At 42.5% G+C, this 25,073-nt stretch overlaps 1 protein-coding gene across 2 annotated transcripts in view; it reads right to left on the bottom strand.

Annotated features, from left to right (window-relative positions):
• Sdk1 (sidekick cell adhesion molecule 1) overlaps positions 1–25,073 on the bottom strand; it is a 974,090-nt gene that overhangs the window by 613,354 nt on the left and 335,663 nt on the right. For both annotated transcript variants that reach the window (XM_006504712.1, NM_177879.5), the window contains exon 2: positions 19,781–19,940. In XM_006504712.1, the coding sequence (XP_006504775.1) occupies positions 19,781–19,940 (160 nt within the window). The remainder of the gene's footprint in view (positions 1–19,780; positions 19,941–25,073) is intronic.

Below are 25,073 nucleotides of genomic sequence, written 5' to 3'. Positions count from 1 at the left end.
AATTCTATGAAGCCACAATTACTCTGATACCTAAACCACAGAAAGATCCAACAAAGATAGAGAACTTCAGACCAATTTCCCTTATGAATATGGATGCAAAAATACTCAATAAAAATCTTGCTAACCGAATCCAAAAACACATTAAAACAATCATCCATCCTGACCAAGTAGGTTTTATTCCAGGGATGCAGGGGTGGTTTAATATACAGAAATCCATCAACGTAATCCATTATACAAACAAACTCAAAGAAAAAAACCACATGATCATCTCGTTAGACGCGAAGAAAGCATTTGACAAAATCCAACACCCATTCATGATAAAAGTCTTGGAAAGATCAGGAATTCAAGGCCCATACCTAAACATGATAAAAGCAATCTACAGCAAACCAGTAGCCAACATCAAAGTAAATGGTGAGAAGCTAGAAGCAATCCCACTAACATCAGGGACTAGACAAGGCTGCCCACATTCTCCCTACATATTCAACATTGTACTTGAAGTCCTAGCCAGAGCAATTCGACAACAAAAGGAGATCAAGGGGATACAAATTGGAAAGGAAGAAGTCAAAATATCACTTTTTGCAGATGATATGATAGTATATATAAGTGACCCTAAAAATTCTACCAGAGAACTCCTAAACCTGATAAACAGCATCGGTGAAGTGGCTGGATATAAAATTAACTCAAACAAGTCAATGGCCTTTCTCTATACAAAGAATAAACAGGCTGAGAAAGAAATTAGGGATACAACACCCTTCTTAATAGTCACAAATAATATAAAATACCTTGGCGTGACTCTAGGGAAGTGAAAGATCTGTATGAAAAGAACTTCAAGTCTCTGAAGGAAGAAATTAAAGAAGATCTCAGAAGATGGAAAGATCTCCCATGCTCATGGATTGGCAGGATCAATATAGTAAAAAATGGCTATCTTGCCAAAAGCAATCTACAGATTCAATGCAATCCCCAGCAAAATTCCAACTCAATTCTTCAACGAATTAGGAAGAGCAATCTGAAAATTAATCTGGAATAACAAAAAACCTAGGATAGCAAAAACTCTTCTCAAGGATAAAAGAACCTCTGGTGGAATCACCATTCCTGACCTAAAGCTGTACTATAGAGCAATTGTGATAAGAACTGCATGGTACTGGTATAGCAACAGACAAGTAGACCAGTGGAATAGAATTGAAGACCCAGAAATGAACCTACACACCTATGGTCACTTGATCTTTGACAAGGGAGCTAAAACCATCCAGTGGAAAAAAGACAGCATTTTCAACAAATGGTGCTGGCACAACTGGTGGTTAACATGTAGAAGAATTCGAATTGATCCATTCCCATCTCCTTGTACTAAGGTCAAATCTGAGTGGATCAAGGGACTCTACATAAAACCAGAGACAGTGAAACTTATAGAGGAGAAAGTGGGGAAAAGCCTTGAAGATATGGGCACAGGGGAAAAATTCCTGAATAGAACAGCAATGGCTTGTGCTGTAAGATCAAGAATTGACAAACGGGACCTCATAAAATTGCAAAGCTTCTATAAGGCAAAGGACACCTTCAATAAGACAAAAAGGCCACCAACAGACTGGGCAAGGATCTTTACCTATCCTAAATCAGATAGGGGACTAATATCTAATATATAAAGAACTGAAAAAGGTGGACTCCAGAAAATCAGATAACCCCATTAAAAAATGGGGCTCAGAGCTAAACAAAGAATTCTTACCTGGGGAATACCAAATGGCTGAGAAGCACCTGAAAAAATGTTCAGCATCCTTAATCATCAGGGAAATGCAAATCAAAACAGCCCTGAGATTCCATCTCACACCAGTCAGAATGGCTAAGATCAAAAATTCAGGTGACAGCAGATGCTGGTGAGGATGTGGAGAAAGAGGAACACTCCTCTATTGCTGGTGGGATTGCAAGCTTGTACAACCACTCTGTAAATCAGTCTGGTGGTTCCTCAGAAAATTGGACATAGTACTACCGGAGGATCTTGCAATACCTTTCCTGGGCATATATCCAGAAGATGTTCCAACTGGTAAGAAAGACACATGCTTCACTATGTTCATAGCAGCCTTATTTATAATAGCCAGAAGCTGGAAAGAACCCAGATGCCCCTCAACAGAGGAATGGATACAGAAAATGTGGTACATTTACACAATGGAGTACTACTCAGCTATTAAAAAGAATGAATTTATGAAATTCTTAGGCAAATGGATAGACCTGGAGGGCATCATCCTGAGTGAGGTAACCCAATCACAAAAGAACTCACATGATATGTACTCACTAATAAGTGGATATTAGCTCAGAAATTTAGAATACCCAAGATACAAGATACAAAGCACATGAAACTCAAGAATATTGAAGACCAAAGTGTGGACACTTTGCCCCTTCTTAGAATTGGGAACAAAACACCCATGGAAGGAGTTACAGAGAAAAAATTTAGAGCTGAGACAAAAGGATGGACCATCTAAAGACTACTATATTCGGGGATCCATCCCATAATCAGCCACCAAACACAGACACCATTGCATACACTAGCAAGATTTTGCTGAAAGGACCCAGATATAGCTGTCTCTTGTGAGACTATGCCAGGGCCTAGCAAACACAGAAGTGGATGCTCACAGTCAGCTATTGGATGGAACACAGGGCCCCCAATGGAGGAGCTAGAGAAAGTACCCAAGGAGCTGAAGGGATCTGCAACCCTATAGGTGGAACAACAATATGAACTAACCAGTACCCCCTGGAGCTCGTGTCTCTAGCTGCATATATATCAGAAGATGGCCTAGCCAGCCATCAGTGGAAAGAGAGGCCCATTGGTCATGCAAACTTTATATGCCTCAGTACAGGGGAACGCCAGGGCCAAGAAGTGGGGGTGGGTGGGTAGGGGAATGGGTAGGAGAGGGTGTGGGGGACTTTTGGGATAGCATTGGAAATGTAAATGAGGAAGATACCTAATTAAAAAAAAAAAAAGAAAGCATCTTCAGATCCATCCCCACCCAACAGTAAATTCTGAACTAGGACAGGATGGAAAATTGACACAAAGTCTGTCCACGATCTCAACCTTTCACTTGTTTGCACACTACTCTAATAACATGTCTCAGAGAAGAAAAGACCACACTGGCTAATCCTAGGCTCACTCCAGGGCACAGAGATAGCACATGGCCAAGTCAGCACTGCTGCTGGGGGCTGGTGCTGCTTTAGAACTGGCCTAAGATCTGACAAGTGAGGTGAGAAATCAGACAGAGGTTGGACATGATGGTGACCAGACATGACATTAGTGGTGAGACAGTGTGAATACAACATGGGATGCAGCACTGTATTTGTGGAACATGGTGGTAAGGGGACCTGGAAGTGATGGGGTACAGCAATGGTAGGATTTCAAAATGACAGAGACATGGTAGTGGAAATGATGGTGGTAGAGACAAGGCAGAAAAAGGGATAGGACACTGGTGAAGACACAGCTCTGGTAGTGGGACATGCATGGCTGCAGTGGGACATGGCAGTGGCGAGACACAGTGGCACCTGGGCAAGTGGAACAGAGAGTATTTGATGGCCACTGGGGCAGTAGCTCAGATCAGGGTGTTCACTGTGAGTCCCTCAGTGGACTGGCTTCTGGCATGACTGCGGTGCTGAGGGCAGGCAGGTCATTGCACTCCACTCTGCCTAGTCTCCAGTGGCCCCACAATCCTGAGGATGCTCCACTATTTGTTCAAAAGCACAACTCACCTGAGCTAGTAATATTAGCTTGTTTCTGGGATTTAACTCTGCTCAGAATCAACTCCAAATACAACTAAAAGGGAAGATTAAAAAAAAAAAAACAAATCGACAATGACCATGGCTTCCTGCTGAACTACCGATGACCATTCATTGATAGAGAGTCAAAAAAAAAAAAAAAAATGGGGTAGGGAGCACACCTAGGAAAAATTAAGCTGCTAAATGGATTTTTTTCTGGAAAGGAACTATTGCATCTGTAGAAATGTATTTTAAAATATGAATTACATCTGCTTGGCAGACATTCCCAATAAGAAGATATTAAGACCAAGAATATTCATCAGGGTAACAAAACCACACCTCCAGAACAAAGTCAGATCTACATACCTCTTGATAGTCAGGAATTATATAAGTAATTCTGGGTGGGGATGTAGCTCAGTTCATGGAAGGCCTGCCTAGCAGGTACAGAGTCATGTGTTTGATCCCAAGCACCACATAAACCAGGTAGGGTGCCATATGAACTTGGGAATGGGGAATGTAAGCAAAAAGATCAGGAGTTCAAGTCATCCTTGGCTACATAGGAGATCCCAGTTAGCCTGGGCTAAGAACTCTGCCAACCAAGCAACCAAGCAACCAATCAAGTACTGCTGCTAATATTGATGATAAGAAAATAAAAATTTGGGGCTAGGGATGTAGCTTAATGATTTAGTACTTGCCTCGCATGTATGAGACTCTAGTAAAATTTGAAAAAGAAAACAATAAGGAAATGAACTAATGGGGTGGGAGAATCCCTAAGTGGTAGGAGGAGTCTTCCCTTTATCCACAGGGCACAGATTCAATCCACAGAACCACACAAAAAGTCTGCTATCTATAATTTTATGCAGTATGATACCTATTTTACATGAATAACTACCAGGTTTTATAAGCTTTTATGACTCAGACAAAAGTTCTTATCTTTATAGTTAAAAAGAGGGGGGTTAGGGAAATTCACAGTAAAAGCCATCACCTCATTTTGGGAAGGTTAGATGCTAATTATGTTTTCAATTTTATTTTTATAAATTTCCTGTATTAAACTTTAAAAAACAATAATCCAAAGTTGAATGAATCTGTAGCTGACTGTTTCCTCAAGCAAAATAATGATGAAAAAATCTAGGATGGAATTTGATGAGAAAATAGATGCACAATTTTGAAGGTGTGCCTGACTGACAGGTCATACACACTGGGCAAGGTCAAGGTTATGTCCTTAGAAGAGTTAAGTCGTCAGTATGAAGTTAAAGTTGGTAGAACAGGGAAGAAGGAGTTACCCATCAAGAACACTGTATTTGCCAAAATTACTCTGTGTGTGTGTGTGTGTGTGTGTGTGTGATATTTGATGATTTAAAAATGATTTTAAATGAGGAAGAAAGATCGATGCCTGTGGGCCTGGGCCACATGTAATGAGCAGGTAGTAGTTGCATTAGGGTTCAATCTGGATGTACAAAGCTTCCAGAGACTCACGGGATGCCAATGTCCCATAAGAGTCTCACAACAGCCACCATGAACGACTATGCTTAGATTTTATCCCAACACTGACCAAAGCCAACCCAAATTTCAAGAGTTGCTGTTGATATATTTTTAAGTCTCTTGGGACCTTGTGATTTTTTTTCATTTTACCAACATAAGCAATGTTTTGAAGGCTGCCCATTCTTTCTTTGTCTAATCAGGGGCAGAAAGGTGAAAATCTCCATTTCACGAAGCTCGAGCATGTGACAGGAGTCAGTCTCGTGGATCTAACCTTATTAGGATTAAACATTCTAAAGTCAGCAAGAACTAAATGTCAGAAAACCTTTGGGAAAGAGGGCATTGATTTTTTTTTTTATGGACAAAATCTTTTATTCCATCTCTGATTACTTAATTCTTTATGATGTGAGATTCTCTCTAGACATAAAAAATGGGGACCACTATACCAAGAATTAAAGTATGAAGACAAATGTTACTCTCTACACATTTAAAAATATCCACACAGAGCCACAATGGAAAAGGAGCCTAAACTGTAAGCACTATAACAAGCACCAGCAAATTAGGAACATAGAGTTAAAAGCTTCTGGTGTCTCATTTGGAAGTACTTGTCAACAATGAATCACATTAGGTTGAGTTGTCCTTCTGGCTAAGGCTTTTCACTTAGATTCCACAATGATCCTAAGACAGAAGACCCAAGAGAGACTAATTATCTACATCCAAATCATCTCCTATAAGGACTTTAAGAAGCCACACATCAATTCTGTTTAAGAAATTTCTCCAGGAACAATCTTGTCCACTCTGACTGCATAGCCAAGGAAAGGCCATCAGACTGAAGCCAGAAACCAATATGCACGGCACACAGCTCTGTGGGATCCACATGCAGACGGGCCATGCCTCAGTAATATTAAAGATCTAGGCTACACATTTTGGCACAAGTTACACTATACAAGCCTGGAAGCTCAATGTGGGTCATGTTTACTTGAGCTAAGAAGGCAACTTCCCATCCACTTTTAAATTCCCAAGTTTATTACCCCATCCTTCTAGACAAAACGATAGTTAACTTGATGCCTCAGAAATGAGGGATCCATTTTCCAATGTCAGGATTCACAAATACAGACTTACAATAAAGAAGAAAGTTGAAGGCCTATCAAAAGTTTTATAACCATCTATATATTGGGTACTAGAAACCAATGAAGTGACGGATGTGGCATGAAACTACAAGAGATTCTATTTTACCTAAAATTCATAGCTCTCATGGCTTTGAGCCCAAACGAAATCTGTTTTTGAAACTGAGTCAGTTCCCAGCGCAGGACTCCTGGAGTATAAACCATCAGAAGAGAATTAACGTGAGCCAAGGTTAGGAATGACGAGGAGTCGATTCCCTGCAGGAAGATGCAGGTGAGGGTCACGTTCAGTTTAAACAGTTGATACAAACCACCTTGCTTCTCCTAAGAAGGCAATGCTCAGACACACCTTTACTTGTCAGGCCACAGACTGAGAAAAAGTGGATTAAAAACAATATGTGTATGGATGCTCCTCTTGGCTCAGTGAAGGATTTTAATTGTGAGGTGTGCCTCAAGATGTCAAGCCTAAGAAATATGGACAAGAGGCCAGTCTGTAAATAAAGGTATTGTAAAACTAATTGAATAAAAGCATGTTTAATAGTTGTCTTCCGACACAAGGGCACAGCATTCTGTCCAATGGCCAGGCTCTCTTATTTCTCTCAATATTTGAAGTTTTCAGTGTTTGTGGCTATTTTTATTTCTTCTGTGTGTTATGTATTATAGATAAGTATGACTTATCTAAAACATATAAGATATAAATTATGATTATGATAAATTATGAGATATGTGATTTTTACATACTTGTCTTCTATCATTGCTGAACTCACTATGCAGGTACTCAATGCCGTTTGAAAATGAAAGCAGTCTTTTTTTTTTTTTTTACCTTTGCAATGCCGATAACTTCTTTTTCTTGCCTTATTGAATTGGCTAGTAAGTCTACTATTATAATTTGATGCCTTGTAACTTTGTGGCTCTTATTCAAATTAGGAAAAACTAACAGTAGTTTTGTTAACTATTTCCCTTGCCCCTTCTTTGGTTTTAGTTATCCATATACTTGTTCTTGTTACTCTCTAATGCTCACTTAATTGTTTCTTTGATATGCTTTTTATTTTTATACTTCCACTGATGTATGCGTGAGCTTACTAATATTTACTTCTGAGCATCCTAATCTTCTTCAGATGCCGTTTTACCTTTAGCGTTTGTCTTACTTTGGTCATCAACAGCATGGTCATGGTTTTACAGTCTTCCTCTGCTGCTTTGTGTCAGTTTTTACTTGGCTTCAATCTTTTCCTCCTCACTTCAGATCATCCTTTCTGCCTCTTTGCAAGCTCAGTAAACTGATTAGATTTTAGCTACTGCAGAGTTTAAGCTGTTGATCCCTGGATGTTTGGGAATTCTTACAAATGTCCTTGGACTCTGTGGTGCTCTTGTGAAGATACTCCGAAGCAACTCACGCAACCCTTTTAAAGTATTGCTTTTTAACTGTAGCTAGGTGGGACGGAACATGTTTCATTTAAGACTGATGAATTTGTGCTGATGATAGTATACTCCCTCCTGTGTGACACAGGGAGCCACTAGCTGTCACCCTGGTAACTCTGTACCTGGTCTTGAGTAGCTGCTTCATGCCAGTGTGCTCTGACCCTGCTAAAGCTCAAAGGAGCCTATGCAGTCTCCAGAAATATTTCTCCACACATTCCTTTGCATCCTCTGCTCTTGAGAAATCTAGAGTTTCTATCTGCCTCCTGCCCTGCCCTGCCCTGAGATCTAGCTTAGTGAAGAGACACCACCTGGGTTCTCAATTTTGTATGCCTTTGCTTGGAAATTCTATGAAGGCAGACACTGTGGGCAGTTACATGGCTCCCCTTGTTTGTAGCCTACCTCTTAGGGATCCCCATCTTTCACTGTCTAATACCTGGCATCTTAAAAACAATTTCACTACAAGTGTGTAGGTTTGACCCTATTACTTGCTCTTAGCCCAGCATGACAGACAGGATTAGTGAGACCAGACATGAGAGAAGTCTTTGTCCTGGGGTGTTCTTGGTGTTGTTTTACCTCTTGAAAACATGTTTGATATCTGATGATGATAGAGATAGTTGCTGTGGATAAGGCTCCTCAGGGGCTCTCCAGCAATCTCAAAGAGTCAAGTAGAGCCTTTAGGTTCTAGCCCAAAGTTATGCCTTCTTGAGTGGGCAACTACAGATATTGAAAAGCAATTTCTGCTGTGTGAAGTGATAAATGGGAGCTGTGCCATGGGTATTAGGAAAATGCCCACAGAAATAACTCTTACAAGAGAATTATCAGAGCCACATAATTCTAAGCACCAAGGCTCCTTTCTCAATGACTTTTAAGCCACACAAATTGATGGGATGGTTAAACACCTGGGTCTGGGGAATACATGGGCCACTAACATTCTGGAAACAGAGGTACTCACAATAGCCTTCCAGGGATACTGCAAGCAGTATTTTTGGCTCTGTGGTGGCCTATTCCTATTGTCATCTAGATAAGACCTAGAACCAGCTATGTAAGGAGCCTCTGGGCATACCAGCTAGGGATTCTATTGTAGTAGGTTGGCCTCATGCTGCTTGTACCTGGTTGTCCCAAAGATGAGAGAATCTGCATGTAGAACCCAGTGACACTGTGTGACTTTGATCCCAAATTATTTTTGATAAGTAAATTGAGATGCTGACAGTCAATAGCTGGGCAGAAGACATATAAGAAGGGCTTAGGGTTACAGGGCTTGAGGATCAGAGGAGAATCACGAGGGGAAGAAGAAAGTGAAGGAGGAGGAGGAGGAAGACACCAACGCATTAGAGTCAAGAAAACATGGCCCTGAGGGCTGAGCAATGGGGTTTAAGGACATCCCAGATGAAACATAATAAGTACTAATTCAGGGTTATAGATAGGAAAGTAGATTCTAATAGCATAGAGGGTAGGCAACTGCCCAGCTCTTGCTCTGTTTAAGGCTTATTGTAAATATAAAGGTTAAGTGTGTCTTTTATCCGGGAACTAAATGGTCAAGGTGGGGTACGAACCCCGGGTCAGGGTTAAACATTCATACAACGCCCTCTAGATTAGCTTAGGTTCTGGGCTGTCTGTGGGGGATTTTCTTGATTACTTTCACTGAGATAGGAAGATATACCCTGAGTTCGAGCAGCACCATCCCCTAGGCTGAGGTCCTGGAGTAACTAAGGAGAAAGCAAGCTGAGCACCAGCATTCTGCTCTCTGTTGTTTGAATGCATATATAGCATGAGCGGCCACCTCCCACTCCTCCCATGTCTTCTCCACGATGGACTGAACCCTCATCCTGGGAGCCAAAACAGCTGCTTCCTTAAGTTCTTTTGTGGGTTGTTACAATCACAGCAACGGCAGAAGTAACTAATGTGACTCTTTGCTTCTAAAGGGAGAAGTCCATGGAAGGAATGGGAAGGAGACCTGGGAGACCCTTAACTGTAAATTCAGAAGGAAGAAACCACATGCTGATAAACAACACAGTGGGGGTAAAATGTGGGTTTTAGCATCACTAGGCAGCTCCCACTTCAGAGGCACTCAGCAACCTCCTGGCCACAGAGATTCAACGGTGATGTCATCTGAATGCACTGTAACTAGTGAGATGAGATGCAGACAGATCAGTCCTGCTTGTAAGGCCTGAGGCTCCTAAGAGGTCTAAAAGCACACAATCCTTCTCAAAGCTACTCCTGTGTTTGCCACTGTCTGGCACTGGCCACTGTTAGATGCCAAAGCTGTCCTTGTCATGGCACTTCCCAATGGACAAAACATCACCAGAGTTTCTTATAAAAACCATCTTGGGTTGAGGATATAGCTTGGTGGTAGAGGGCTTCCTTGCCATGTTCCTTGTGTGGATCATCAGTACTGTAAGCAAATGTTGTACTGATAATAGTTTTACTAAAAGGCCTATTGACTGGGCTAAATTCATACAGTCAGTCATTGGGAAGGTGGAGGCATTTAGGAAGCGCAGCTTTCCTGGGTAGCAGCCTCCTGAAGCCTCTCGCTACGCCATTCTCCACACTCTTCTTCATGTGGGTTTTATAAATCTCCTATAAAGGTTATCCCCAGGAATTTGATAACTTTTATTGATACAGTGAAGTTTCCTTGTGTTTTTTTATCAAACAGGAGAAAATAGCTTTTCCCTTAACTATCCCTATTTTAACTGGAATAAAAAAAGATAATAAACATCCATCAAGTTTCTGTTGTTGTTGTGGCACAGAACTGAACTATGGAGATGTGTCTCCTAGGAAAATGACGAAATTTTTAGACTATCCAATTATTCCCACTGTTATAATAGGCATACTGTGCAAGCATTAAGAAATTCTCCACACATGGGGATGCATCCACTTGGAATATAAATATTAAAGGCTTTTTTTTTCTCAGTGCAGACCAGAACTCACAGATGTTTCCTGTAAAAATTGTATGCAAATCCAGCTCAGAAGCCTGAGCAAACTTAGCTTAATTACTGAACCGCTGTTGCTATGCCATGCCCTCACCTGTGCCAAAAAGGCGGGGCAAGTATTAATGTGAACCGAACCATCTAAAATTCTCGGAAATCCACAAGCATCAGGTAATACAAGAGGCAGAGAAAAGACTGTTCTTAGTCAGTGCCAGGAAAGGTGAAATTACACGATTATCTCCTTACAGTGTTAGCATTTTCCTGACTGACACCAGGGGAGGTAGAAATTGGTGCTCACTCTCAGGCAAGGCAGTTATCATTTCATCCTTGTTTTTCAATTTGAGACTTACAAAGGTCTCATGAAGGTTAACACAGATAGCTGAAGGTGTTCTGGGGAGGAGGCGGATGAAAGAGTAATTTGAAAAAAAATAGTATGCGATTTTTAAGCAGCTTTTACATCTGGGCAAATTGATGACAAAATACAATGGATTCTTGATAACTCATCTCAGAATCTGAAGACCTCGGTGAACAGAATGCAATTCATCATTTCCACCGCAAGCCATGGCTGCTCCAGAAGAATGCGTGTCTCCTCATTGTGCGCCCAGAGACGTATCGAGGCGGCTGCCTTATTTTAATGGTCCATGTATAATGAGCCGCTACTTTGGTCTTGCTTCAGTACAACCACCACTGTTTTGTCTTCTTGCGGATTATCACCACATATTTCAAACGAATAGGTAAATTTCGCTACTGAAAAGAGCAATGAAGAACGAAATAAAACCTAAACAATGCACCTTTCCACATACTTTTAGGTTAACATGACGTTTAAGAGGTTGCATATAGAAAAATAGCCTGAGGTACACTTGGGCTTTAAGAGTAAAGAGCAGGGGAGATGGCTCAGTTGGCACAGTGACTTGGCATGACCTGAGTTCAATCCTCAGAACTCATGTCAAAAATCCAGGTGTGAAGGTGCACACTCTAATCTCTCAGAACTCATGTCAAAAATCCAGCACATTGGCATTGGTGTTCTGCTAGAAGATGTGGTGGGGCACGCTTGTAATCTGAGCACTGGGGAGGTGTAGATAGGCATGACTGGAGGCCCTGCCAGCCACCCTGCCTAGCCTGATGGTAAATTCCACATCCCAGTGAGAGACCTTGGCAGAAGGGAAGGGAAGGGAAGGGAAGGGAAGGGAAGGGAAGGGAAGGGAAGGGAAGGGAAGGGAAGGGAAGGGAAGGGAAGGGAAGGGAAGGGAGGGAAGGGGGGAGGGGGGAGGAGGGGAGGGGGGAGGGGGAAGGAAGGGGGAAGGAAGGGGGAAGGAAGGGGGAAGGAAGGGGGAAGGAAGGGCGAAGAAGGGCGAAGAAGGGCGAAGAAGGGCGAAGAAGGGGGAAGGGCGAAGAAGGGGGAAGGGGGAAGAAGGGGGAAGGGGGAAGGGGGAAGAAGGGGGAAGGGGGAAAGGGGAAGAAGGGAGGGGGAAAGGGGAAGGGGGAAGGGGGAAAGGGGAAGGGGAAGGGGGAAAGGGGAGGGGGGAAAGGGGAAGGGAAGGGAAGGGAAGGGAAGGGAAGGGAAGGGAAGGGAAGGGAAGGGAAGGGAAGGGAAGGGAAGGGAAGGGAAGGATGTAAAGTGGGAGAGTGTCTGGGGAGGACAGCTGAGGTTGTCCATGTGCATAGACAATCACACACACACACACACACACACACACACACACACACACACACACTACTATACAACTGTCTTGAACAGGTTTTTATTAGCACCCACTGGCATGGGACTTATTATACCATTTTACAGATGAGCCGACTAGGTCAAAATAGTTCACTTCTCCAACAACACCAAGCAAGCAAGATAGGAACCTGAAGTTACCGGAGCTCAAGCCATGTCTGTCCAAGCTCATCGTTCACCGACATTTCTTTTCTATTCCCGGTCTGTATTTTTGTGTTTTGTTTGTTTTTAGATTTTTGGTTTTTGGGTTGTTTTTTATTTTTTTGTTTGGTTGTGTTGTGTTTTGTTTTGTTTTGTTAGTTTTACACCAGTAAGCCAACCCCCATAACATCATAATAACACAGAGGAATACTGCCAGGAATTACTGGATGGTCAAATGTATGTCAGGAAATGGGGTATTTTACACAGTAGAGCCAATGCTTCTATACCACTCATGAGACATGATTGGTCCTGTGATGGTTCCTAATGGCTGTAAACTTGACAGGGTCAGGAATCACACCAGAGATACACCTCTAAGTATGTCTGGGAGGGAGATTCTAGTTGGGTTCATTAAGTGGGAAAACCCACACTGACTGTGGGTAGCCCCATTCCATTGACTGGGCTCCTGGGCTGAATAAAAAGAAGAGAGTAGGCAGAGCCCCAGTGGTCATTGTCTCTGCTTCCTCATTGAGAACACACATCTGCACCTCCAAGGTGGGCTATGCTCTCAAACTGTGGACCAAAATAAGCCCTCAATTCCCTGAAGTTGTTTTCTTGCAACTGGGAAAATAATTAACACAGGCAGTTCTTGTAAATCTTTCCAGCAGGGTATACAGCCAACTTGCTCAAGGTCACAGAATCATACAGGAGTTGGAGCTGGGGTTCCAACCTGGAAATGTTGTATTGGTGTGTGCTCTAGATTGCTGTGATAAATTGATCCCCACAAAGAGGTAGCTAGGGGTACGACTATATTACAGAAAGTCCAAAACCCTACTTGTTAAAGGGTAAGCACATGGCAGGAACAGGCATAGGGTGGTAAGGAAGACAGGAGCCAGATGCACAGAGGGAATGAGAGCTGGTGAGGTGCGGCTGCTCCTTAGGCTTGGTCTGGAGACCAAGGCAGCCGGCTTTCAATGGGCTGCCATGACCAGAAAGCGGGGGCTTTATAGGAAAGCTTATAACCACACATGTGGAAGTGGAACACTCCGAATAACACACCCAACGCATACACATGCACACATACACACATACATCATGTACATACACATACACATGCACACACACAGTGAGAGAGAGAGAGAGAGAGAGAAGAGAAGAGAAAGAGAAAGAGAAAGAGGAAGAGGAAGAGGAAGAGGAAGAGGAAGAGGAAGAGGAAGAGGAAGAGGAAGAGGAAGAGGAAGAGAAAGAGAAAGAGAAAGAGAAAGAGAAAAAGTGAGAAAGAAAGAAATATTCAGACAGACAGCAGACAGACAGACAGTTGAGGCAAGCTGAACCTGGGCTACGCATCTCATATTAGAACTTGTGAGGTAGACGAGGGGGAGCTGGTTGGGCTGACACTCTCTATAGTCAATTCCTTCTTAAGTCATGAAAGCAGCAGGATTTCAATTTCTTTGGGGCCTCATGAACTTTGTTGACTTGCTGGCTTTTGAACCCCATCATGTTCAAAAGCACAGCACCCAGCATGGCAGTCCTTAGGGAACGGTGACTACAGAAGCCAAGCCGCAGGTACTCCCAGGTGCTATTAGCAAGAACCTGAGCTACAAAGGCAGGAATCCATCACGTCCAAAAAGGAAGCAAGCAAGCCCTGATATCTAGGGACCAAAAGAGAATAAGCAATAATCTATCCAACTGGAGAACAACAACAACATTATCAGAATTAGTGAACATCTCTCAGTTATGCTCTTAAATATAAATGGACTTGACTCAGAGGCGGGGGGGGGGGGGAGTGGGGGATATTGGCTGACTGCATTAAAAAAAATCAGACCCAGGGGCAGATAAGATGGTTCAGTGGTTAAGAGCACTTGTTGACTTGTTGCTCTTGTACAGGACCCATGTTTGACTCCTGGTACCCACAAGGTGGCTCATAAATATCCTGATTCCAGTTCCAAGAGATTCAACACTCTCTTCTGACCTTTTAGTCACTAGGCCCATATGTGGTACACAAACATGCAGGCAAGGCATCCACACACAATAAATAAATATATCTTTCTTAAAAAAGAAATAGATCCATAGGCTGGGGATATGGTACTGACTGCTCTTCCAGAGGACATGGTTAGATTGCCAGCACCCACAGGTGGCTCACAACTGTCTGTAACTCCAGTCCCAGAGTATCTGATGCCCTCTTCTGGTAACCACAGGTACTGGGCATGCGTGCAGTGCACAGACATCCATCCATGTAACAAAATACTGATAAATATAGAATAAAAATTCAAGTGAAAAAATTCTAATTTACATCAAATTGTCTGTTGTTTCCAGGAAACATAATTATTGGTAAGGATACCCAAAGAACAAAAGACAAGGACTGAGGCAATGTATCAAACTAATAGGAGACAAAGGTCACACAGCATGTCTGTTCCAGCATTGATAAAGTTGACTGCTAGCAGAAGCTAGTCAAAACACATAAAGGGCTGGGGAGAAGGTTCAGGGCTGAGCTAGGCAAACAACACGGACCCAACTCTGATCTCCAACACCCAAGTAAATGGCTAAGCATAGCTGCATGCAAGCGCCTGTAACTGCAGTGCTGTTGGGGAAAAGGACACTGGAAGTTTGCTAGGGTTTACTGGTTCACTTGGGGGCCCCTTTTTAAGGGAACGCAGTAGAGAATGACACCTCCTCTGGCTCCTACTTGAATACACATAGGCACTCACATCTTTACACATGTGTACAAACACATATACCATATACACAGTCATATACATAGTCACACATACATGTACATACACATAAAGACAGAAGGCCACAACACATTAGTGAATTCAGCAAGAGGATACAACAATCGTCAGTGTACACACACTAAATCTGGGGCTCCCAGTTTCATAAAACAAATACTAATGGCCAGAAAAGGTCAGAGACATCCTCTTGCAGAGGCGACTGGTGATGTCTATACCTTACCCCCTCTGTTAGACAGGTCATCCAGATAAGCTCAGCAAAGAAACCTCTTAGTTAAATTACACCATAGGTCAAAAAGACTTAACAGACAGAATATTTTGTTCAACATGAACAGAATACATATTCTTCAGCAATCATGAAATCTTCTCTAAGGCCTTCCCAGACCAAATCTAGACTTAGCAAATACAAAACAACTGAATTTAAAAATCTTATCAGATCGTAATGAAGGTAGAAATCACTGCAGCAAGAGAAACCACAGAATCTACACAAATAGATGTAGACTAAGTAATACCCCTCACATGACCAGAAGGTCACTGACAAAAATTATCAGGGAAATGACAGGTCCCCAAATCAGATAAAAAATACAACTGATTAAGTACAACTTACCAGAACTGTTGGATACCACCGAGGCAGTTCTAAGAAGAAATCTTTAGCTATGAGTGTTCAGATTAGAAAAACAAAACCAAAAACCAAAAATCGAAACAGGATAAATAACCTAATGATGTACCTCTAGGTCTTAGAAAACCAGGAGCCAGCCAACACAAAGCAGAAGAGGGCAGAAATGTCCGCAATGGCGACTATAACCTTAATAGAGAGCATCAATCTGAATTGGATCTTCAATATCACAAATAAGACTAATCCCTAGCCAAACATGAGAGAGAGAGAGAGAGAGAGAGAGAGAGAGAGAGAGAGAGAGAAAAGATAGAAAGGGAAAGAGAGAGAGAAAGAAAGAAAGAAAGAAAGAAGAAAGAGAGAAGAAAGAAAGAGAGAAAGAGAGAAGAAAGAAAGAAAGAAAGAAAGAAAGAAAGAAAGAAAGAAAGAAAGAAAGAGAGAGAGAGAGACCCAATATACTAAATCTAGAGAAGAAAGGGGAGAGACACTTCAGATGACACTGAAATCTAGAGGACTGTAGGAAATACTATGAACACTTTTATTCCAAATCCAAAAACCCTGAAAATTTTGAAAGAAATAACTAAATCTCTAACCATATATAACCTACTAAGTTAAATAAAAAGGATATAAAGAAAACAGATTCATAAAAACAATGAAACTGAACCAGTATTAAAATGTTTCCCAGCAAAGGGTCCAGAAAGAGTCACTACCAAATTTTGCCAAATCTTCAAAGACAAGCTAATATGAGTGATCCACAAACTGTTGCATGACACAGTAAGGAGTAAAAAAAAAAAAAAAAAACAAAAGCCAGTATCAATGAGGTTGTTTAATGAAGGCAAACTGCCCTGAAAATCAAACCAGAGAGACAGACAGACAGACAGACAGACAGACACCATTGGCCAATTTCTAAAATGAACACAGATGCAAAAGTTCCAATAAAATTCTTGCAGACCAAATTCAGGAACACACTAACGCCATACACCACACCAAGTTGGTTCCACTCCAACACAGGCAAGTGAGTAGAGTTAAGGACAAAGTGTATGATCATCTCCATACCTGCAGAAAAGGCTCTTGACAAAGTTCACCATCTGTCTGTCTTAAAAACAAAACAAAACAAATCAGCGAAAAACAAACCCTGGAGAAATGAGAAATAGAAGGAAAACACCTTACCATACTAAAAGGCCACATATGGCAAACCAACAGCCAATACTACAGTAAAGAGCAGAAAACTGCAAGCATTTCCTCCTAAGCCAGGGGTGAGACAAGGTGCTCACTTAATAGAGAGCTTAAGGCTTAGCTCAACAATAAGCCAAGGGAAGGATAAACAGGGATACACATAGGAAATCAAGAAACTGAATCATTCCATTTGCAGATGATTTGATTCTACAGTATAAGACCTGAAAGACTACCAGAAAACTCCCAGAAAGGCATACACTCCCTGCTAAGCAGCAGGATAAAAGATGGACATACAGAAATCAGTAGCTTTTTTATATATCAATTGCAAACTTGCCCCCTCCCCAAAAAAAGGCAGACAGAGAAAAAAATCTATTTATATTTTAAAAAAAAATCTATCAGTAAATATAAGCAAGTAGGTGAAAGGTCTGTACAATGGGAATTTAAAACACAGAAGAAATAAATTGAAGATGACATTAGGATCAGAAAGACCTCTCATGTTCATGGATGGGAAGAGTCAGTATTGGGAGCATGGCTGTCACATGAAGACAGTCACAGAGTCTGCAGGATTCCCATCAAATTCCCAATGATGTCTTCACAGACCCTGAAGAAAAACAGCTCCCAAAACGTGCACTGACACACAAATGGCTCAAGAACACAAAGCCATACTCAAATGACACTGAAGAGCCATAGCAACGAAGATAACAGGGTTATGGCACAGAACATGTACACAGATCAACAGAAGAACACAGAAACCAAACCTAAGTTTTTAACAAAGATATACAAACCATACATTTGAAAAACAACAGCATGGTGCTAGGGAAATTAGAAGTAGATCCATATCTCTCACTCCGCACACAGATGCATGCCCGCACACACACAAACACACACACAATCAATGTATTAAAAATAGATCAAAGACTTTTATGCAAGACCAAGCGTCTGGAAGTGCTGGCAAAGTTACAGAGCAAACACTTCCAGGTATGGGCACCAGCAAGGACTTTGCGAACAAGACTCAGCAGCACAGGAAATAATTCCAGGAGCTGGCATGAGGGATTACATGCAATTAAGAAACTTCTGCTCAGCAAAGGAAACATTCACCGGCATGAAGAGATGGCCTACAGAACAGGAAAAGGCTCTTTGCCAACTCCACAGCACATGGGGAATTAATATCAAGGCATATAAAAACTGCAAACATTAAACATTAAAAAGCACCCAATCAATAAGTGGGATGGTGAGCTGACTAGACAGTTCTCAAAAGAAGAAATACAAACGGCCGATAAACGCTTGAAAAGTATTCATCATCTCCGGCCTTTAGGGAAATGCAAATAAAAGCTTCAGGGAGATTCCCCTAGTCCCAGTCAGAGTGGCCATGAGCAGGAAAGAAGGAAGAAACAAACACAAGCCGACAGCAAATTCTAGTGGGGGTGTACAGGAAGAGGAAGCCGTTCTGCCGCCAGGGGAATGCAGCACCACTCTACACGATGGAAAGTCACCCTCAAGTGTTCTCAAAAGGCTAAAAGCAGATCAATGCAGGACCCAGGGAGACCACTCTTAATTGGTACTGGAAACCTCTAAGTTAACGTCCCACAGAGATGCCTGCACACCCATGCTTGCTACACCACTCACAGGAGCTATGAAAACAGACCAATTAAGATGTCTGACAACAGATGAGCAGCTAACGTGGACATGGCACTCGGACTCGATGGAAGGTTTTCAAACACAAGGAAAAAAGGACATTTTGGCATTTGCACAAAATGGATGTAACTCGAAATCATTGAGTCAATCAAGCAAAATAAGCCAGACTAAAGAAGACAGGTATGTATTTTTCTCTCATATGTAAAACTTAGGCTTAAGGGTAAGCATGTGTGTGTATGTGCGCAGGTGCGCACATGGTCTATCTCTGTATAGGTCACAAAACTAGGAAGAGAATCACTGGGGGGAAAGGAAGTTACATAAAAGAGCAAGACAAAACTCTGTGGGCACGAAGGGAACCAGACAGGCAGGCAGGAAAGCAGTCAGCTAGACTAACATGTATATATGAAAATGCCACGATTTCCACTTGTTCATTAACTTAAATAATCTAAGATGTTTTAACTTTCTTTTTTAAATACAAAGATCAGAAGCAGAAAGGCAGAGCTAGGGCTGCTTTCTGGGTATAGCTACAACTTAAACTTAGCTTGGACTCCGGCTGTACCCTCCGCACACTGGGCTCAGAGCTCACCAAGTTTCTCATCATACGCCTGTACCTGGCGTGATGGCCAGTGCATAGTAGGTTCTCTTTATTCACTGGGTTTCTTGCTGAATAATGAAGTGATGCTCACCCCGACTCTCCCAGAAAAGTTGGAAAAGGCAGCTAAAGAGGATTTTAACAGCATGACTTCTGGAGGCCCCTAAGCTACACATCTACACGAAATGCGTGGACCAGTTAGGTACAAACAAAACTTGTAGGTGAGGTTGTCACTAAAAGTAGCAAATTTGTCCCATTAAAGTGCTTCGAGGATTCCTATCCATGCGTGTGTTTCACCAGACGGCGCCCGTTCTCTAGCAAGCAGAGTGGTGGACTCCAAGGTGAAAAGGCCTTCCGGAACAAGCCCCCTTCTAACCACACACCTCGCCTCTCACCCTCAGGGCACGGGGACTTGACCCAGCACCACCCTTGTGTCACCAGGTCCTACAAGGCCAGGGGTTCAGCTATAACCTCGCAATCTTATTTTCAAGCCATCAATTACTTATATTCGCTGCTGTAGGTGGTAAGCTCACTGTCGTTCCGTATCCACTTGAATTCCAGAGGCCAGCTCCCTTCAGCCAGGCAGGTGAGCACCAGGCGGTTCCCTTCCAGGTGGATCTGTGGCAGGCCCGGCTCCGTTTTGAAATACGGTGCAACGTCATCTGAGATATTGAAAGAAAACAGAAAGAACAAAGAACCTTTAATGACGCTGAGATGAAAATAACCCAATCCAACCAATAAATCCATCTAAACAATTAATCAATTACATGAACTGGTCTAATTTTCAACAGCAGACATGAAGGCTATGTAGCCCAGTGAAGTAGCAAATAATTCCTGATACACCAGGAAAAAGCAACAGCCTATGAGAGTCTCCAAAATACCGAAAGGTCCAGAAAGCACCAGATATGTTCACGTGGGTCCTTCCTATTTAGAACTAATACCAGACTATTAAAGGGATACACCAGAATGTTCTGGATCATGCAAGACACTGATTTCATTGTTTTGCTTGTTTGTTGTGACAAGGTTTCCTGTGTAACAGCCCTGGATGTCCTGGAACTCACTCTGTAGACTGCGCTGCCCTCAGACTCACAGAGACCTACCTGCCTCTACCCTCTGAGTGCTGGGATTAAAGGTGTATGACACCACCTCCTGGCCCCATTGTCTTTATTTTTATGTTTTTATTTTGTTATTTTCACGTGTGAGGGTGTGCATGCATGAAGGTATATGAGGTACATATTAGATGTCTTCTTTGATCATTCTTGGTAGGTATCAGATGCCTTCCTCAGTGGCTAACCACCTTATTCATTGAGGCATGGTAGCTTCCATGAATGCAGAATTGAGTGACTCTGCTAAGCAAATACCTTCTCTCCATGGAGACCTTCTGTCTCCATCTACTGTGTGCTGGGACTAAAGGCAGGCGTCACTACTGCCTAGAGTTTATGTAGGGCCTAAGGAGCTGAACTCAAGTTTTCACATCTGTGTGGTGAGCACTTTATCCACTGAACCATTTCCCTACCCCCAGCCACTAATGAAAAACCTGCTTTCAAAGTAAAGTTCAAGTTTATAAAAGCCATACTTCTTCATATAACTTGTAGATTGCTTTGTTTTAGGAAGGGACTATATTAAACAAAGGAATGACAAGCTCACAATCTAGTGTTCATTTCACACACGCACTCAGGGGAGACAGAGGGAAGCTTTAGGGAAGACCAAAGTCTACTGATGTGATGAGCATGCTCACTTGTGACAATTCAGAGGATTATTCATATAACTTACAGATTTTGCACAGATGCACTAACACTTTTTAAAACATGGATACAGCACATTTGGTGACTAGCTCAAGTGCCATCACTAATTAGATCTATGACCTTGATCAGAACACACAGGTTTGTTTCCACATCAATAAAATGAACGGAAAGGGACTTGTGACTCTTCTGCTAAGATCTCACAAGGCCCACTGCACAGCGGACATCTACACACACTTCCACGGGGCAGAGCAGAGCGCTCTCCTACCACAGGCTCTTTACTCTGTGCCTTCCTACACTCTTGGCGGAATACTTATCCTCATCCAGGCTGTCCTGGTAGGTGGTTGTGGTGGTTGTGGTTGTTGTTGCTATTGTTAATTTGACAGAGCTAGAGTTATCTGGTAAGAGGAGCGTCAGCTGAGAAAGCACCTCTATCAGATTGAATGTATGTAAGCCTGTGTGGCATTTTCTTGATTAACAACTGATGTGGGAAGGCCCAGCTCAATGGAGGTGGTACCGTCTCCAGGCAGGTGGTCCTGGATTGTATAGGAAAGCAGACTGAGAAAGCCAGGAGGGGCAAGCCACCGAGCGAGCAGTCTTCCTCTACGGCCTCTACTTTAGTTTCTGCCTCCAGGTTCCCTCCTGCATTGAGTACCTGCCCTGCCATCCCCTGACAATGGACTATGGTCAGAACCAGTAGGCTGAGTAAAACCTTTCTTCCCCAAGTTGCTTTTGGTCATGGCGTTTTATCACAGCAGTAGAAACCATACCTAAGACACAGGTTAACTCCCAGAACCCCTCCTGCTGACCTGTCTTACAAACTAGATATTTGTAGTGGATAGCCCTGGGTCTAATTATATTTGATGGTAATTCCATTCTCCCGTGAGTGGATGTGAACAAGGAATGAGTCAGCACTCAGGTGATTTCCGGTAAACCTGCTTCCCACCTTAATTTGTAAAATAAAGGAGAGCTGACGATTGGGCAGATAAAAGGGAAGGTGGAGCAGAAGGTGGGGGAGAGAGGAAGGAGAAAATGGAAGAGGGAGAGGAAGCAGAGGAAGAGGAAGAAGAAGAAGAAAAGTGGAGCAGAAGCACATGGACTGGGGAAACAGCAAGTTCTAGGGGTCTCATAATGGGTAGTAGATGATACATAATGGTACATAGATGGTAGTGTAGCAGTAGATCTGCCCAAGCTGGGTGCACAGCATGTATTCATATTAACTGTGTCCTGTTTTCTTTGCTGGGGCATATTTGGGTTGGAGATATATCGCAACATATATTCATTTTACTCACATCAGAGTGAAATGAAAGCGTTTACAGGTTACATCTTGTAATTTCTCCTGTCTTACTAAAAGGATGCAGAACAAAGTAGATGTTGAATAAAATACATCAGCCGACTAAGCACAACACGGACAGCACGTTATGGTGGAAGAGATGGAAAGGAACAGTAAGGAGAGGTTAGTGAGGAACTGGTCATGGCAGTGAGAGACAGGGGACTTATAGAGGAATTGATGGGTTTCCGGCCTGCATGCTTTACAATAAACACGCACTGAGTGAATTGGAGATATAGTTCAGCAACGCTGTGTCTGTCTATAGACATAACTGGAGATGTGGCTCAGTAGTACAGTGCTTGTCTATAATTCCCTAGTGAAGGGCAAATCCTATAGTAAAAGGGTTAGGGATGGCTCAGTGGTGGAGCCGCTGCCCAGAATCCCCCAGTGAGGGGCTGGGGGTATGGCTCAGTGGTAGAGCCCCTGCCTAGAATCCTCCAGTGAGGGGCTAGGGGTGTGGCTCAGTGGTAGAGCCCCTGCCTAGAATCCCCCAGTGAGAGGCTGGGGCGTGACTCAGTGGCAGAGTGCTTTCCTCACACGCACCAGTTCTGTCTTCAATCCCTATAACCACAAATAAACAAACACACAAATATGCGTTTATCCTATGGGATAGACCCTGCAATCAGCATTGGGAATAGGAAGAGACTAAGACGTTGTCACTTTCCCTTCAGTGGGTCTGATCTGGATCTCATGCGGGACTATAAACAGCCAACAGTAAGGTGCTGTAATGACATATGCCACTCAGTGTCAGCAGGAGCCACTAATCCAGGTCCTATTGGGAGAGTCCCACATGCTTTCGCTCTGAGCCGCTTTTTAACTGAATCCTCAGGTCCTGATTGTCAACTGTGTGTCCAATTTCCCTTTCTGCTATGTACTTCAGCCCAAATCGTCCACTCCTATGACCCAAACAGTGTAATAAAGCCGAATTGCAATAGATATAACTCTGTGCCTTGGGGTTCACTGAGCCGCAGGCTTTATTAATGGCCTGCCATTTGCTCTCTCTTTAACAATAGAAAAAGAAATGCCACTTCATAGGGTTCCAGTGTCCTACACGCATGCCTCATAAAAAATACATCTTTTTGAAAGAAAAAAGCTTTAAGATACAAGCTCAAGAATGTGAATTTGTGACTACACCTGACAGAGCATCATCAATTTAAAATATTATACGATGGTTTGGAATTTAAATGACACCACAGTTCGATTCTTCATAGAATGCACGGGTAGCCATACACACCTCCACTATGAACAAATTACTATGCTGGATGCTGAGATCAAGTAAGAAAATCCTTCATAAGGAATAGCTTTATATACTTGGCAAGCAAATATCTTATGATCCAAATGGCCATAGAATGGTAGTTAGCCTAGAGGCTGGCCATTCATTTCAACAAGAAGGGAAAACATATATTGTCAAAGCCCTGGAATTTTAATTGTCTACATTAAAATTACCACCACAAATATTTTAGCTCAGCCTGCATGGAGATTTATTTATCCAGCTAAGACCAGTAGTCTTTCCTGCAAAAAAAGCAGGTAGTAGGACTTGGAAATTAAAGAGGACTCGAGGGTAGCAAAGCATAGACACTTTGTAAGGAGAGTGTGTATATAACACGTTCACCCCATCAGCATCTTGGAGAACTGTGGCCCTGTAGCTATGGCAACCAGTTGAAGGGACCAAGACAGAGGTAGCTGGGTCTATGGTAATACTAACTGATTGCTCCCCACAGATGCAAGTACTCGTAGGAAATGCAAGAGAATGCTGAAATGGAACTACACACAAAGAGGAGGCATGCAGATGCAGCGTCTATGAAGTTTTCACCCATGTCTTAGTTAGGGTTTCATTGCTCTGAAGAGACAACTGTTATAAAGAAACACATTTAATTGGAGCTGGTTTACAGTTCAGGGGTTTCGTCCACTATTGTTATGGAGAGAAGCATGGCAGCATACAGGCAGACCACAGGCAACAGAAATGATTGTCACACTAGCCTAGCTTAAGCACAGGAGACTTCAAAGCCCACCTCCACAGTGACACACTTCCTCCAAAAAGACCACACCCACTCCAACAAGGCCACACCCACTCCAACAAAGCCACACCCCCTAATAGCACCGCTCCCTATGGGCCAAGCATTCAAACACATGAATGTGTTTGGGGGCCATAACTCTCCAAACCACCATACTTATCTATGGTAGATAGATGTTTGTCATCGCCTCAGGAGAAGCTAACCGAATTGATAGATCTTTATGTGGGGGTACACAGATCCCCACAAAAGCACATGATATCTTTGTAGTTTACATGAGCAGGGGAAAAAATGCCTGTAAAATAACAGCAAGAAAAGAAAAAAGGTAAATAGCCTACAAGGTGCTCACAAGACTCTGCCCCAAGAAAGTATGTTGAATGTATGAGGACTTGTGGATCCCAGCAGGGAAGCTGCTGAGTCCCTGCAATGAATAACCATGGGAAAGCATGACATTTCCATCTTCACATACTTTTAAATAGAACGTAAATCATTGATGAAACAGAGCATCGCATTTGTCTGAATAACACAGATTTAAGGTCTATTCAAGGGAAAGGACCAGACTCAATGTTCTCTCAAATCAACATCATAATTTTATGACGTCCAAGTCACTTCCCCAAATGGACTTTTAAGGTTTTTAGATAAATGCAAATGGATTTAACTTTACCTCTCCAATGCAAAGATAATCTTCTCATCTAGAAAGGGACTACAACT

Source organism: Mus musculus, chromosome 5, assembly GCF_000001635.26.
Source record: "Mus musculus strain C57BL/6J chromosome 5, GRCm38.p6 C57BL/6J".
NCBI classification, from domain to species: Eukaryota; Metazoa; Chordata; class Mammalia; order Rodentia; family Muridae; genus Mus; species Mus musculus.
This window is presented reverse-complemented; position numbering and strand designations above follow the sequence as displayed.